Source organism: Pan paniscus, chromosome 2 (assembly GCF_029289425.2).
Source record: "Pan paniscus chromosome 2, NHGRI_mPanPan1-v2.0_pri, whole genome shotgun sequence".
NCBI classification, from domain to species: domain Eukaryota; kingdom Metazoa; phylum Chordata; class Mammalia; order Primates; family Hominidae; genus Pan; species Pan paniscus.
Window position 1 is genome coordinate 183,015,285 of NC_085926.1, and position 15,949 is coordinate 183,031,233.

The 15,949-nt window shown below is 42.9% G+C and overlaps 1 protein-coding gene across 1 annotated transcript in view; it reads right to left on the reverse strand.

The window, feature by feature from the left end:
- The window catches only part of C2H3orf70 (chromosome 2 C3orf70 homolog), a 75,757-nt gene extending 60,881 nt beyond the window's left edge, over positions 1 to 14,876 (reverse strand). The window contains exon 1 of the mRNA XM_034957846.4: positions 13,847 to 14,876. Within this exon, the coding sequence (XP_034813737.1) occupies positions 13,847 to 14,042 (196 nt within the window). The 5' untranslated portion in view covers positions 14,043 to 14,876. The remainder of the gene's footprint in view (positions 1 to 13,846) is intronic.
- Positions 14,877 to 15,949: the final 1,073 nt, after the last annotated feature.

Here is a 15,949-nt window from a genome sequence, read left to right on the forward strand (position 1 = left end):
GGCTCACACCCGTAATCCCAACACTCTGAGAGGCCAAGGTGGGAGGACTGCTTGAGCCCAGAAGTTTGAGACCAGCCTGGGCAAAATAGTGAGACCATGTGTCTACAAAAAAAGTTTTTTAATTAGCTGGACATGGTGGCATACGCCTGTAGTTCCAGCTACTTGAGTGGCTGAGGCAGGAGGATCATTTGAGCCCAGGAAGTAGAGGCTGCAGTGACCTGTGATCACACCACTGCACTCCAGCCTGGGCGACAGTGAGACCCTGTCTCAAAAAAGGAGAGGGAGAGGGAGCAGGATGGGGAGGGGGAGGAGGAAGGAGGAGGAGGAAGGAGGAGCAGAAAGGAGGAGAAGGGGAGAGGGGGGAGGAGGAGAAGAGGAAGAAGGGGCAAGAAAGAAGACAATGACGACGAGAGAAAAAGTGGGAAAAAATCAGTCTACCCAGCCAGGCTTGGTGGCTCATGCCTGTAATCCCAGCACTTTGGGGGGCCAAGGTGGGCAGATCACCACAGGTCAGGAGTTCGAGACCAGCCTGGCCAACATGGTGAAACCCCGTCTCTACTAAAAACACGAAAATGAGCCAGGTGTGGTGGTGCACGCCTGTAATCCCAGCTACTCAGGAGGCTGAGACAGGAGAATTGCTTGAACCCAGGAGGCAGAGGTTGCAGTCAGCCGAGATCGTACCACTGCACTCCAGCCTGGGTGACGGAGCAAGACTGTCTCAAAAAAAAAAAAAAAAAAAAAAATTCAGTCTACCCAACTTAAAGACTTCTTACACAGCTATAGTAGGCAAGATTGTATGGTACTGGCAGAAGAAGAGACATGAAGACCAGAGGGACAAAACAGAAAACCCAGAAATAGACCCACACAATATGATTTTTAACAAGGGTACAATAGCAACTCAATGGTGGAATGATAATCTTTCAACAAATGGTGCTGGAGCAACTGGACATCCATAGGCAAAGAAGTGAATTGTGATCTAAGCCACACCTTATGAAAAATTACTCATAATGGATCATGGAATTAAATACGAAACTTAAAACTATAAAAATTTTAGAAAAAAATAAAAATATTTGAAATCTCAAGCTTGGCAAAGAGTTCTTAAAAGCATCAAAAAGCACAATCCATAAAAGGAAAAACTGATAAACTGGACTCCATCAAAATTTAAAATTTTGTATCTCAAAAGACTCTGTTAACTCACCAAATTATATACAGTCATCCCTCAATATACACATTGGATTGGTCCAGAGCCCCCACCTGAACATACTCAAGTCCCACAGTTGGCCCTCAGTATTCATGGGTTTCATACCCTGGGAATACTGTATTTCCAATCCACATTTGGTTGTAAAACCCAGTCATAAGGGGACTCATGCAGTTCAAATCCATGTTGTTCAAGGGTCAACTATAAACTAATCATGCAGTTTTTTGGCATATAAATAAAGATGGGGGAAGCCTCTGCTAAGAGGATGAAAAGATAAACTACAGAGAAAATATCTGCAAACCACTAGACAAAAGTCTAGTATCTATAATAAAGAACTCTCAAAACTCAGTTTAAAAAATCCAATTAGAAAAGCAGAAAAGACATGGATAGACATTTCACTAAAGAGGATATATAAATGGCAAATAAGCACGTGAACATTAGCCATTAGGTGGATGCAAATTAAAACCAAAATCAGTCATCAATACACACCTGTTGTGGGCTGCATGTTTGTCCCCCAAAATTCATACGTTGAAATCCTAATCCTTAATGTGAGGGTCTTAGGAAGTGGGGCCTTTGGGAAGTAATAATAGGTCTTGAGGGTAGAGCCCTCATGAATGGGATTAGGGCCCTTATAAAAAAAGACGCCAGGGCCAGGCAGTGGCTCACGCCTGGAATCCCAGCACTTTGGGAAGCCCAGGCGGATGGATCACTTGAGTCCAGGAGTTTGAGACCAGCCTGGCCTTCATGGTGAAACCCCGTCTCTACTAAAAAAAAAAAAAAAAGAAAGAAAAATACAAAAATTAGCCAGGCATGGTGACCTACACCTTTAATCCCAGCTACTTGGGAGGCTGAGGCAGGAGAATCGCTTGAACCCAGGAGGCAGAGGCTGCAGTGACCCGAGATCGTGCCACTGCACTCCAGCCTGGGCAACAGAGTGAGACCCTTGTCACAAAAAAAAAGAAAAAGAAAAAGACCCCAGAAAGTGCTCTATCCCTCTTTCCACCAAGCGAGGATATGATGAGAAATCAGCAATCCAGAACCCAGAAGACAACCCTTGCCAGAACCCAAAGATGCTGGCACCCTTATCTCAGTCTTCCAGCATCTAGAACTGAAAGAAACAAACTTCTATTGTTTATAAGCCGCCCAGTCTCTGGTACTTTGTTATAGCAGCCTGAACTCACTAAGACAAAAGCTATCAGAATGCCTAAAATAAAGACAGTGACAACACCAAATGCTGGTGGGCATGTGGTAAAGAAGCTAGGCCAGTCATACATTGCTAGTGGGAATGTAAAATGGAATAGACCCTCTGGAAAACAGTTTGGCGGTTTTTTTAAAAAAAAACGAAACATGTAACTACCATACAGCCTAGCACTGGCACTCTTGAACATTTATACCAGAGAAATGAAGACTATGTTCAAGTAGAAAACTGTATACAAATGTTTACAGCAGATTTATTTATAATAACTAAAAACTGAAAATAGATGTCCTTCAATAGGTGAAAAGTTAAACTGTGGTACATGTATACCATGGAATACTACTCAGCAATAAAAAGGAACAAACTACTGATATATCCAACAAACTGGATGGATCTCCAGAGAGTTATGCTGAATGAAAAAAGCCAATCACAAAAGGTTATGTACTCTATGTTTCCACTTTCTGGGAATAAAATTATAGAAATGAAGAATAGGTTAGTGAGTATTATGATATATCAGAAACCAGGGTTTTACTGACAAGGGAGGTACAAGTATGCAGTGGGGAAATGCAAAGGAAACACACACACACACACACACACACACACACACACACACACACAATTTCCTAAATTTGTCCACTGAAAAGTCCTAAATGCAATAATCTCTTAATAAAAATAAGCAGACTCAAAACCCAGATAATGGTTTCCACACCATTTCTCATGAAAAGGAACTCGGTTTCCTTAGAAAAATGATTTCTGATCTGGGGCAGGGAAATTATTAGGTAAGCCTGGGACATCTTGTGCCAGAAAACTGGGAAATGCTCAAATAAATGTTGAGATATATTAAAAAGACATAGAAGCTGGCTTGCAGGCATTCTCACTGGCCAAATTTAAAGACAATCTGAACATCAAAAATAATTATAATACTTGATTATAACACACTGAAAAAAAAAGAATCAATTTGGCTGGACACAGTGGCTCATGCCTGTAATCCCTGCACTTTGGGAGGCCAAGGCAGGCATCGCTTGAGCTCACAAGTTTGAGATCAGCCTGGACAACACAGTGAAACCCCCCTCTCTCCAAAAATAAAAAAAATGAGCCAGGCATGGTGGCATGCTTCTGTGGCCCCAGCCACTTGGAGGCTGAGGTGGAAGGACTGCTTGACCCTGGGAAGGTTGCACTGCACTCCAGCCTGGGTGACACAGCGAAACCCTGCTCAAAAACAAAGAATCAATTTGTCTACAGTAACATGAGAAAGATGGGGTACAGTTAGAGAACCTCTTCATTATAAAAGATGTCATCAAATGGTAGAAGGAATGACAAAATTTGAACATCGCTGTTTTGCAACCACCAGCGTAGTAAGTGATGCATGCAAGGATCTTCAGCCAATACTAAAATCACTGGGTTAAAGTTTGTTAGGGAACAGACTATTCACTCAGCATCAAAGTATCACCCCACAGATCACTCATTAAAAACCAAAGGGAAAAAAAGCAAAAGGCATCTTTATAATGGAAAGATGTGGCAGTTACCACCTCAGCCTTGGCAGAACAAGACACATGATGTGTTTTCTCATGTGATGCTGTGAGAAGGGCACAATATCACTCGTGTAATAATGTGACAAAAATGTTTAATCTAAATCTCATCACGATGAAACAATTAGGCAAATTCAGAATATAGGACATTCTCCAAACAGTTAACTTGGACTCTTCAAAAAATTCAAGTCATCAAAAAAAAGTGTGACTGCTTTAGAGTGATTAAAAGCGGCTAAAGTTACCTAACAATAAAATGCGATATATGAATCTTGATTGACCCCTGGATTTTTTATAAAGTCATTTTCTTTACCATTAAGAAAACTATGGTAGACTGAATTACTGTTAATTATCTTAGGTGTGAGTACAGTATTGTGGTTACATAGAAAAATGTCCTCATTCTTGAGACAGGCATACTGATATATTTCTCTTTTTTTGGCATACTGATATATTTTGGTATGAAGTGTCATGATGTCTGCAACTTTCTTCTAAATGTATTGGGGGGAAAAGCGAGACAGAGGAAGAGAGTGTGTAGTCAGAAAAAGGGAAAGATAAAGCAAATGAGTCCAACAGATAAAATTTTCCATGAAATACCAAATTGTTATATTCTTAGTGCTTTTATTTCACTAAACATCCATTAAAATGAGATAGAGATATACAGAAGTACCTCTGTATTACACCAAAACACCCAGTTTTAAATGGACAAACAAGCACTAGAGAGGTTAAAGAATTTGTCCTACTTGGGAAGGCATTCTACAGATACAGCTGGGGAGGTGTTTGTATTATACATTGTTGGCACTCCAGATATTACACATTTTTGGCAGTATGCTTACAAAATACTCTTAAAATATCAGAAAATTGAAGTATAAGAGAAAAGCAAAGGAAAAATCCTGTGAATTTGAGTAAAATAACTTGGAAGGGCTGCAATTAAGTTTACTAGCCCAGCATTCTAGCAACCAGGACTCCTCTATTAACGAGCACTCTTGCCATTTTTCACTACACACTGATGAGACTTCTAAAGCACCAAAGTTGAATATGTTCAGTTTCACTTTAACATAGGATGAGCTCTATAATACCTGAATCCTTTGAAACTTGTTAACCCATGTTTGATATATATGATAGCTCTCTATTATTTGGTATATTTGATTAACCAGAGCTGTCCATTGCTTAACAATGGAGGAAAACAGGATGAAGCTGCGGAGTGAGAATTGGAGCAAAATATAAGATTCTATGGTAAACACACACACACACACACACTCATCACATAGGAACTATTACAAAATAGAACTTTCCACAATGAGAATAATAAAAAAAAGTCTAAGTGTAATATTCAAAACATGTATTTTTATTCTTTGTTGTTTTTCAGTGTTTAATTGAACAAATCAGTACGGTCACAGGGTAGATTCCAGATTAACCAGGACATTTGAGGAAGGGGGAAAACAATTGCCGACTTTGACCATCACAACACCAAGAAGCTGGTACTATTATCCCCATATTAACAACATGAAAACTGAAAGACGGGTTAAGTAACTTCCCCAAACCATGTAACTATTAAGTAGGCAGAGGTCATTCAAACACGAAGTCTGACTCCAGTGCCTGCCATCAGGACATCTACATTACCTAGTATTTCCACTGCTTTTTGCTTTTTTTGGAGGAGGGGCTGATCCTTCCCTTTACTGAATACTTGCACTAAGTACTTTGCTTGCAATATATTGTTTATTTATTTATTTATTTTTGAGACAGAGTCTCAATCTGCCACCCAGGCTGGAGTGCAGTGGCACAATCTCGACTCACTGCAATCTCCACCTCCCAGGTTCAAGCAATTCTTGTGCCTCAGCCTCCCAAGTAGCTGGGATTACAGGCATGTACCACCATGCCCGGCTAATTTTTGTATTTTCAGTAGAGACTGGGTTTTGCCATGTTGGCCAGGCTGGTCTTGAACTCCTGACCTCAGGTGATCCGCCTGCCTTGGCCTCTCAAAGTGCTGGGATTACAGGCATGAGCCACCACGCCCAGCCACAATATGTCATTTAATCTTCACAACAACTCTGTGAGGTAGGATTTCTTTAAGAGACGGGGGTCTTGCGATGTTGCCCCTGGGCCAAAGTGGTCCCGAGTAACTGGGACTATAGGCACCCACCATGGCGCTTGGATGAAACAGAATTGTTATTCCTAGTTTTCAGAAGAGTACAGTGAAGCAACAGGAGGTTTAGTAATCTACCCAAAGTCACCCTGCAAACAATAAGACTCACAGTTCAAACACAGGTGCTCTTTGCTGGACTATACTCTGCCTTCCACATTCTATGTGTATACGATTCCCTATTTTTTAAGAAAACAAATCTTCTACTAGACAACTTCTGGTTGCCGAAGGCCTGTGTTCCTATACTGATTTGGAATTAATAACACAATTTCCCTAGAAACATTCTTTCCTGTAATTAATGAGATCTATAACATGAAAGAACAAATTCGGATGAAGTGAGGATTTTGTAATGTGGGAAATTATAGAAAGGCCCTCAAAAGCCATGTGGTTTAAATCTCTAAGTTCAACAGGCTTGGAAGCCAGTAATAATTAATGGTGTGTATACAATTCTAAAAACGGCTTGTGCCAGTCAGAGATTAGTTGAGGATAAGACATGACTGAAGCTTCGTATCATACAAATAATAAAAACTGCCTAGTCTTTTTTGCCTCTTTTTATTTTAATTTTATTTTATTCAAATACATTATTAAATGTTTTTGAAAGCATGGTTTTATAGAGTTCACAACCATTCCAAAAATATTCATATTGCATATAATTGCCCTTCTCTTAAACTCAGAAAGCATTCTCAACATGCTATTTCCAAAAGGAATTTAAAACAGCTGAAATCATCCTCACTATACCTTCAGTGGAACCAAGAAACCGACAGCCCTGGTTGCCAGCTGGTTTGTAAGATTTTGATATACATTTGCCACAGGCAGCTAGGGGTACTACACGTGACCTTGGGCAAATTTCCTAATCTTAAAAATGAGGATAGTAACAGTACCTACTTCACATGATTGTTGTGACGTTTAAATCAGCAAACACATACGAAAAGATTACAAAAAGTTATGTGCCTGCACATAGCCATGATGTGTGTTATTTGTTATTGCTGAAGTTTACGTGCATCCATCATTGAAGCACCAGCTACACAGAAAGACACCTATCAGCGTTCTCTATCTCTGGAAGAACCTATCAGTATTCTCTATCTCTGGAAGAACCTATCAGCTTTCTCTATCTCTGGAAGAACCTATCAGCTTTCTCTGTCTCTGGAAGAACCTATCAGCTTTCTCTGTCTCTGGAAGAACCTATCAGCTTTCTCTATCTCTGGAAGAACCTATCTGCTTTCTCTATCTCTGGAAGAACCTATCAGCTTTCTCTATCTCTGGAAGAACCTATCAGCTTTCTCTATCTCTGGAAGAACCTATCAGCTTTCTCTGTCTCTGGAAGAACCTATCAGTGTTCTCTATCTCTGGAAGAGCTTTGAGGAAACTCACTCAGAACTTCACCTCACAGCTCTCCTCTTAAAATCTGTATCCTCTCCTCTTAAAATCTGTATCCTCTTCCTTCAATCACTAGACAAAGTTACAACTCTCATTTTTTTTTTTTTTTTTGAGAGGGAGTTTCGCTCTTGGTGCCCAGGCTGGAGTGCAATGGCGCGATCTTGGCTCACTGCAACCTCCGCCTCCCGAGTTCAAGCGATTCTCCTGCCTCAGCCTCCCGAGGAGCTGGGATTACAGGAATGCGCCACCACACCCAGCTAGTTTTTGTATTTTTAGTAGAGACGGGGTTTCTCCATGTTGGTCAGGCTGGTCTCGAACTCCTGACCTCAGGTGATCCACCCGCCTCAGCCTCCCAAAGTGCTGGGATTACAGGCGTGAGCCACCATGCCCGGCAGAACCCTCACTCTTAGAAAAAAACTTTAGTTGACTTTTCCAACCAAACTACCACTCCTTATTTTTGTTGTTGTTGCTAGTTTTCATTTATCAAACTTCTTAAACACGTTTTTTGTAGCTATTGTTATTGATATGAATCAGAAGTCCTTTAGGAAAACCAGGTGGCATTTTCCCGTGGAAGTCAGAACCTGATTTTGTGAGTTTTCCTAGAGTTGTATAGAAGCACAAAAACAGAACAAATAGAATAACACAAAATCACAATGCTAATTTACTAACGAAAAGAAGTATATTTGCCCCAAAGTCCTGACAGTTGAACCCTCTAATCAACTCCTTCTCTCCCTACAGAAAATCTATAAACAGGAAGCCAAATGTATAACCAAACATTTGCTGCGATAGCGCAGCCATAAGGACCAGAGATATTAAACTCTCTAGGCAGCATAACATCTTCTCTGAACAGTCTTGAAAAGCACTCCCAAATTCTGGCTCTCCAACTCCCATTTGTCTCTATTTCTATGCTGCCCATCTACCTTTTGCTGTGACAGTCTTTCTTTAGATATGCTAATACCACCTATTAGACTACATCAAGTCCCACTCTTCCTGCTTTCAACCTGAAACAGAATCTTTTAAGATTTCTTCTACAGAAAACTGAGCTTATGTGATATTCTTAAGCCAACTCTGAGTTTGGCTGGTAGCACCTACATCATACCACATCCACCCACTCAGCCCCACCTGTCACCTTCTAATTACTTTCTCTTCCTTAACCCTTAACTTGAATGTCACTTCCTATCACATACAGTGACCTCTTTACAGTTCTCATTCTTCCGGATTTAACTACTGCAATTGATACAACTTGCCACCCATTTCTTAAAAACTTTCCCCATCATTGGCTTTAATGGAACTGAGCTCTGTTGGTTCTGCTCACTAATTTTAAATTGCTCTACAGTGCAATGATGGTTAAGAGTCCGGGTGTAGAATCGAACAGAGCTAGATCCGAATCCAGGCTCTACTCCTTACTATGTGCCCGTGGAAAAGCTCTAAGCCTTCTTCCTCAACTGTGAAATGGACATAATTACATAATTGGCTATTAAGTGCTCAGCATAATAAGCTTATTCTGGTACAAAGTAATCACTCAGTAAATATTAACAATTATCTGTGTCCTAATTCTTAGCTCCTAACGCTCTGTTCTCTTTTGCCTTGAAGAGCCTCCAACAGCTTTGACTAATGCTTCAATTAAGTATATTCCTGAAGTCACTGTTGCAAGACTAAACCTTTCACCCTCTTCTCCGTAATAATGAAAATCACTCTTTGTGTATTTTACCAATATCTAATAATTAGCCTGCTGAAAACTGGTTTCATCTTCATACTCTTTCTTAAAACACTAATTTCCCCTGGCTTCTGCAATACCATATTTTCCAGATTTTTCTTCTCTAGCCATCTCTTCTTAGACTCCTCTGCCAGCTTATCCTCTTGTACCCAGACTCTGATGTCCTAAAAGAAAACACTCTGGTGTTGTAAAGGGAAAGCTTAATGGTTTTCTTTACTTCTCACGCTACAGTCTCTCCCTTGGTGCTCACGCTTCATCACAGCTACAACTGCAACCTATAAGTAAGTAAATTACTTACATATTATTTCTAGCCCAGACCTCTCCTCTGAGTTCTACATCCCTGTATCTAATTGCCTACTGACATCACCATGTGAGGACAAAGGCAGCTTAAATCCTACAGATCCAAAACTAGATTCATGACCTTCCTCCCAATCCTAGTTACTCAGTATTTCGTTGTTAGTGAATGGCACCACCATCCACAGCTACATAAAGCAGAATTCTAGAAGTTAACCTTAATAATCTTCCCCTCCCTTCCCGACCAAATTTAATTAACCCTATAGATTTCACCTCAAATATCTCTCAAATACACTCTTATCTCCACCTCCACCAATCTAATTTCTTATTCTAAGTATTCTAAGTAGCCACAAAATTCTACTTTACAATACCTACATATGATTTCTTTCCCATCCCTCCTCTCTCGCGAAGCCATGTATTTCTTTCTCTCTCAAAACGCCTCTTGAAAACCTTCACTCGTTAATTCAAGCCAATATCACTCCTTACTGGGAAAAATTAAGTTACACATTCAGATTCATGGTTTATTCAGCTTAATAATCTATTTTTGACAGTGATACCAACAGAACATATGATGCTTTCCTCCCAGGCAACATCCTCAAAAATGCGCCATTACCCAAATACACATTTCCTTTAATAATGCATCAAGCACTGAATCTGTGAATGTATACGTGCTTTATGTCTTTTATGGACATGTACATATTTTTAAGCTTTTTCTATTTTATAAGTCTATATATTTCACAAGATTAAAATCAACCACATAAAACTGAACTTCCTTGTTTTGAATCTACCTTTTTCAAGCATCAGGATAATCCTCTCATTTTAGTATTCTCAGATTTGGCAAACAAACTGATAGTTTTCTCACTTCTATCATTTGTGATTTTAAAAGAATTACAAAAGTAAATACAGTATGGGCTGGGCACGGTGGCTCATGCCTGTAATCCCAGCAATTTGGGAAGCCAAGGCAAGCGGATCACCTGAGGTCAGGAGTTCGAGACCAGCCTGGTCAACATGGTGAAATCCCGTCTCTACTAAAACTACAAAATTAGCCAGGCGTGGTGGTGCATGCCTGTAATTCCAGCTACTTGGGAGGCTGAGGCAGGAGAATCACTTGAACCCGGGAGGTGGAGGTTGCAGTGAGCAGAGATCGCGCCACTACACTCCAGCCTCTCCAGCCTGGGCAACAAGAGTGAAACTCTGTCTCCCAAAAAAAAAAAAAAAAACAGTAAATACAGTATGATTGTGTCCTTAGACTCTGCATATAGGGTCCATAATGGTCCATATGGGGTCCAGTGTGGTCCAGCTGTATTCATATTTGTATTCTGAGTTTCCAAAATAATGTCTCATAAAGAGAAGGTGTTCAATATATGTTCAACAGAATTAAAGGAATTCTGCTTAGGACTGATACTGTAAACTCCATGAATACCAAAAAGAAAGGAGAACTTCTCAAACATGTTAACTCTGCTTATTTTGGGCTAAAAAGCATAGAGAGAATTAATTCCCAGGATAACTGAGGAGATTGTAACAGAGCACCTAGCTGCTTTAAATGAAGTCAAGCTTTCAGTGAATGGGATCACTGAGCTGCTGCCAGTGGAGGAAGTGTGGAGAACCGGAGGACTGCCAAAGACTGGAAAAGAACAAATAACTGTAGTCCTGATTTTTTAAAAAACAGAAACAACTGCCAACGACAGTCCAGTATACTTGACGTCAATCCTTTTCTAAATTCAGATTATTTATTTTAAAACAGTTTCTAACCATTTAGAAAAGAAAATGGTAACCATTTGTGGAATCAACCTGAGTTTTACCAGATTAATCTAATTTCTTGTTTTTTTTAAAAAAAGAGTGTATGTACAGATAGGTCACAGATCAAAAAGAGGCAGTAAAAACAGTGTGTTGGTAGGATTTCAATAAGGTATTTGACCAGGTTTTCATTACACCCATATACAACATAAATATAAGATGGATAACAGTGCAACTAGCTGGCTAGGTAATTGTTTGAACAATCATAACTAACAAGTGCTAATTAATGAATTGCTATCAACCTGAAGGGCAGTTCTACCCGCAAGCTTCAGGACTCTATCTGTGGCTTTCTCTTGTTCAACAATTTTATCAGTAACTTTTATGAACATGTACTGTACTACTGTTGGTATCCAGTATGTGGATGACATGAACCTAGGAGAAACAGCTTATAAATATATTAAGAAAGAGCCAGGATCTAAAAACACACACACAAAAAATTAGGCTCATTCTAATGAAATGAAATTGAATAGGAAAAGATATCTAAGGGATCAGTACCTGTGTCCAAAAATATATATATAACTGTGAGATGGGCAAACAGTGGCTTGTCACATATGTTAAAAACAAAACAAAACAGCTCAATGGCTTTGATGGCAAGCTTAGTTCAATCTGACAGCAGCAAGCTCAGTATGTGATGAAGATATCAGAAAAGCTAATGTGATGCTAGCTGCAGCAGTAGCAGTATCTCGAACATGGGAGGTAGTGATCTTGTTCAACTCTAGACTGATCAGACCACAACTGGAATATTGTCTACCTTTCTAGGGGCCACAGTCTTCAAAGGATCAAAACCACCTTGGCACATGTTCAGAAGAGAACAACCAAGATGCTTAGGAGCCTGAATACTATTCCATAAAAGGAAAGGCAGAAGGGACTGGAAATGTATAAATAGGACAAGCAATGCCTTAAGAGAAAGATGATCACTAGCTTCATTCAGTCATTCAATGAACATTATTGTTAAACCTATTTCAGGAAAGACATTGTGAGAATGGCCAGGGATACAGAGAGAAGACAGTCCATATGTGCAAGACATTCATATGTATATTCAGCAATGTATATATGAAGAGTTGAAACAGCCATGATCTAAAAAAGGATTCGATTGTTCTATATGATTTCATAAGGCAGAAATAGGAGCAGAAGAAAGAAGTTAGAAAGTAACTGATTTCAGCTCCATATAAGGAAGAGTATTTTAAGAGTCAAGGCTAATGAAGGGAGAAGCTGTCTGAGAAGACTGCAAGGTTTCCATCAGTAACGGTGTACTTAGAGAAGACACTGTCAAAATAAGACAGACAGTAACCTGGACTATCTTGAATATTCCTCACATTTTACACAACGATTCTATACTTTCCCACGAAATGAATGAAAGTCCAGATTCTACTTGTGCACTTCAGCATCCCAGGTTTCCTAGAGTTGCTACTTCCAACTCGGTACCCTGTCCCACCGTGAAGCAATGCTTTATACTAACAAAAGAGAACAGATCTGAGCACAACAGGAATAATGAGAAATAGGAAGAAACTGGCCCATAAGCAAATGGAACACCAGAAATCAATACTGTTCTATGTGCCTGGAATTTGTAAAGAAAATGATCCTCTATCCTTGAATTCATAAATTCGATTTAAAATATTCATTTATGTTCGATTAATGTAAATAAGGATTTGTTATGTACTGCATTCCTGGTTGTCAGCTATTTTTTCTCAACAAAGAAAAATTCATTTTAACTTAAGATCACTTGGAAAATGTCCTAAATAAGCACTCCAAAACCCTCTATTATAAATATATGTGGAAACTAACTTTAGAATATATTTCTTAAAAGGAATGATTCATCGGATATAGTCCAAATACTATTAGCTAATCAAATTGTGAAATTCTAATTAAATGGCTACTTAAGTTTAATCTATTTAAAAATCACAGGCATGGAGGCTAAACACAGAGAAAGGGTTTAGACCATTTGGTTCTAGCTTTTATAAATTGGTTTAAGACTATTAAGCTTACTTTCACTCATTTTATTTTGTAATTTAAGGAGCTCGACCTTCCAAACTGTTAATATTAACTTCTTGGAAGCAATCCCTCCCACATTTGCGCTTTTTCTCAATTTGTGTACAATCAAGGGGGAAACAATTGGATATCCAAGGGCTCCTTCTTTTAAATAGCAGCCCAGGAAGACAAAAGTGAGAAAGAAAAAGAGGAGCATCTTTAACCAGCAACCTTGAAAAAAGGCATCCCCAACGGCTGTCGCCAACTCAGCTGGCTCGCTCCCATTTCTCAAAACACTGCCTGGACGCCTTGGTCAAAAAAAGAAAAAGAAAAAAAAAAAAAAAAACAGATTCCCGCTTCCCTGGGACAGGGAGCTCCCTTTTGTAGAAGTAGCTAAAGAAAGCGAGGCGCCCCACGGGATTTCATCTCGTCGCCAAGGCAGCGCCAACCCCAGCCGTCCGGCGCGAGGAAAGCTCCGGCGGGCCCGGAGCCCACGGCGGCCCCAGCCTGCGGCAGAGCAGCCCCGGCAGAGCCCGGAGCCCCGCGGCCGCAGAGTCCCGGCAGCGACCCCAGACGGCCCGGCGGGCGTCCCCCCGGACCGCGGCGGAAGGCGGGAAGACGCGGCTCGACTTACAGTGACACCATCCTAGGTGACAGCACCAGTGCAGCTTGAAGCACTTGCCATGGCTGTGCGTGGCACAGATAGACAGCCCGTCGCACGGCTGGAAGTCGGGTCTGCGGGCGGCGCAACTCCGCGCCAGGGCCTGAGCCTCATCTAGTTTCTCGCTCTTCCAACCCCGCTCCGACGCCGGCGATGCCGCCGCACTCATTTCCTCTCCCTCCGCGCGGAGCCGACACCGGGAGCCCGGGAGAAGCGACGTCTGGGTGGGCAGGAAGCCGAGCCGGCTGCGGACGCGGGCGGGCGCGGCACGGGCCGGGAGTCACGCCAGCACGCGGCGGCGGCGGGAGCGCGGCGGTCCCAGGCTCGAGGAGGAGCCGCCCCGGGCGCTGCGACCGGGTCCGGGCTGGCAGCCTCCCTCCCTCCGCCGCGGCGCGCGCCGCGCCCCACGCGCACACGCACGCGCACAGGCGCGCTTCGGTCGGCCCCGCGCGACGTTCCTCAGAGAGCCCGGCCTCCTCACACACACCCTGCTGGGGAGCGTGGCCGTCGGCGTCCCCGCCGGTCACAGCGAGGTCCTCCTCACATACTCACTCCTTCCTCGGAGAAAGACCCCGACGGAGGGCCGTGGTGAACACACACTCCTCGGCCGCTTTGTACTCACATGCACGCCAGCCTACATATGCACTTCCCCCCGAGTGACACTGGCCACCGAGAACTGACACACGCGTCCACACGCTCCACGGAGGGCTGCGCACACCCGGCCCACGCCCACCCGAACCTCCTAGTGGCCCGGGCCGGGTGCATCGCGTAGCGAGGATCTCACACACACAGCCTGTCCCCACAGGCGTCTCACATCTCCCTCGTACACACCTCCCCGTGTCTGGGCATGGAGCCCCTGGGAGGCGCGCACACGCTCGTGCACACGCGCGCACTCCCCCCACCCAGGGCGGGCCTCCTGCCCCAGCGCGGCCACAGGGCGCGTCAGGGGCCAGCACCGCCAAGCCCTGCCCGCCTCGCCCCAAACCCCAGGCCAGTGCGCCCGGGCCTTCCCGCGCCCGCCCCAACCTTCGCCGGGACTGCAGCCCCTCCCCCTTCTCCTCCCACCCCCGCCTCCGTTGAGCGGGAAAGCAACAAAGCTGGGTGCATTGATGTGTGTGTGTGTCTGCGTATGTGTAGTTTGGTGTGCATGGGATGTGTGTGTTGCGTGCGTGTGTATGATTATTTGGAGTATGTATGGTGGGTATGCGTGTGTGGTTGTGTGTGGTTAGGTGTGTTCATGGTACACGGTGGGTGGTATGCGTGATGCAAGTGACTGGTGAGGTGTGTGTATACGTGTGTATGTGAAATGAATGTTATAACTGAGGTGGAGTGTGGGTGGTTGAGTGTGTGTGGCGTGCAGAATATATGTGTGTAGCTGGGCGTGCATGTGCTTGTGCACGTGGTGTGGGGGTGGGTATGCTTAGTAATACAGAGTGGTGTGTGTATGGTATATGTGTGGCAGTGCAGTGCGTGTATCTGGCATGTCGAGTGTGCGCATGGTATATACGGATCAAATCGGGTGTGTGTGGTACATAGGGGTGGGTGGGCACACAAACAGGACTCATGTATGCGGAGGACTCTGCCTTTCTGTGTTAGCGCCTGCTCTGGCCAGCAGGTGTGACTGACGCTGTGGTGGCTGCGGCTTCCCCACACAGTTGGCTTGCACTCTTCCCTCCTGGGGACAAGTTGCTCCAAATAGATTTTCCATGCCAGGCTCTGCTGCTGAGAACCGACCCCAGGCTGGATTCACTGAAGAGGAAACAAACCATTTGCTCCCATGGTGCACTGCTGGGAATTAGTGTTTCCCTGCACCAAGGCCAGAACCCAGCCTTGAACACAGAAAAGGAGGGGACACCCCCTCCTTATTTGCCAAACGTTTTTCACAGCACAGAAGAATGCTTGTTCAAGGAACAAGGCTTTCAGCACAAACACTGTGTGGGAACATGTTTATGCCCAGGTCCACTTTCTCCTTTATGCCTTTCCTGCTTTGCACTGACAAGAGACTCATCATGGTTTTGAAACAACCAAATTCATCCTCAAGCTTGAAAATCCTTGCTGCCATAAGCAATCTTTCAT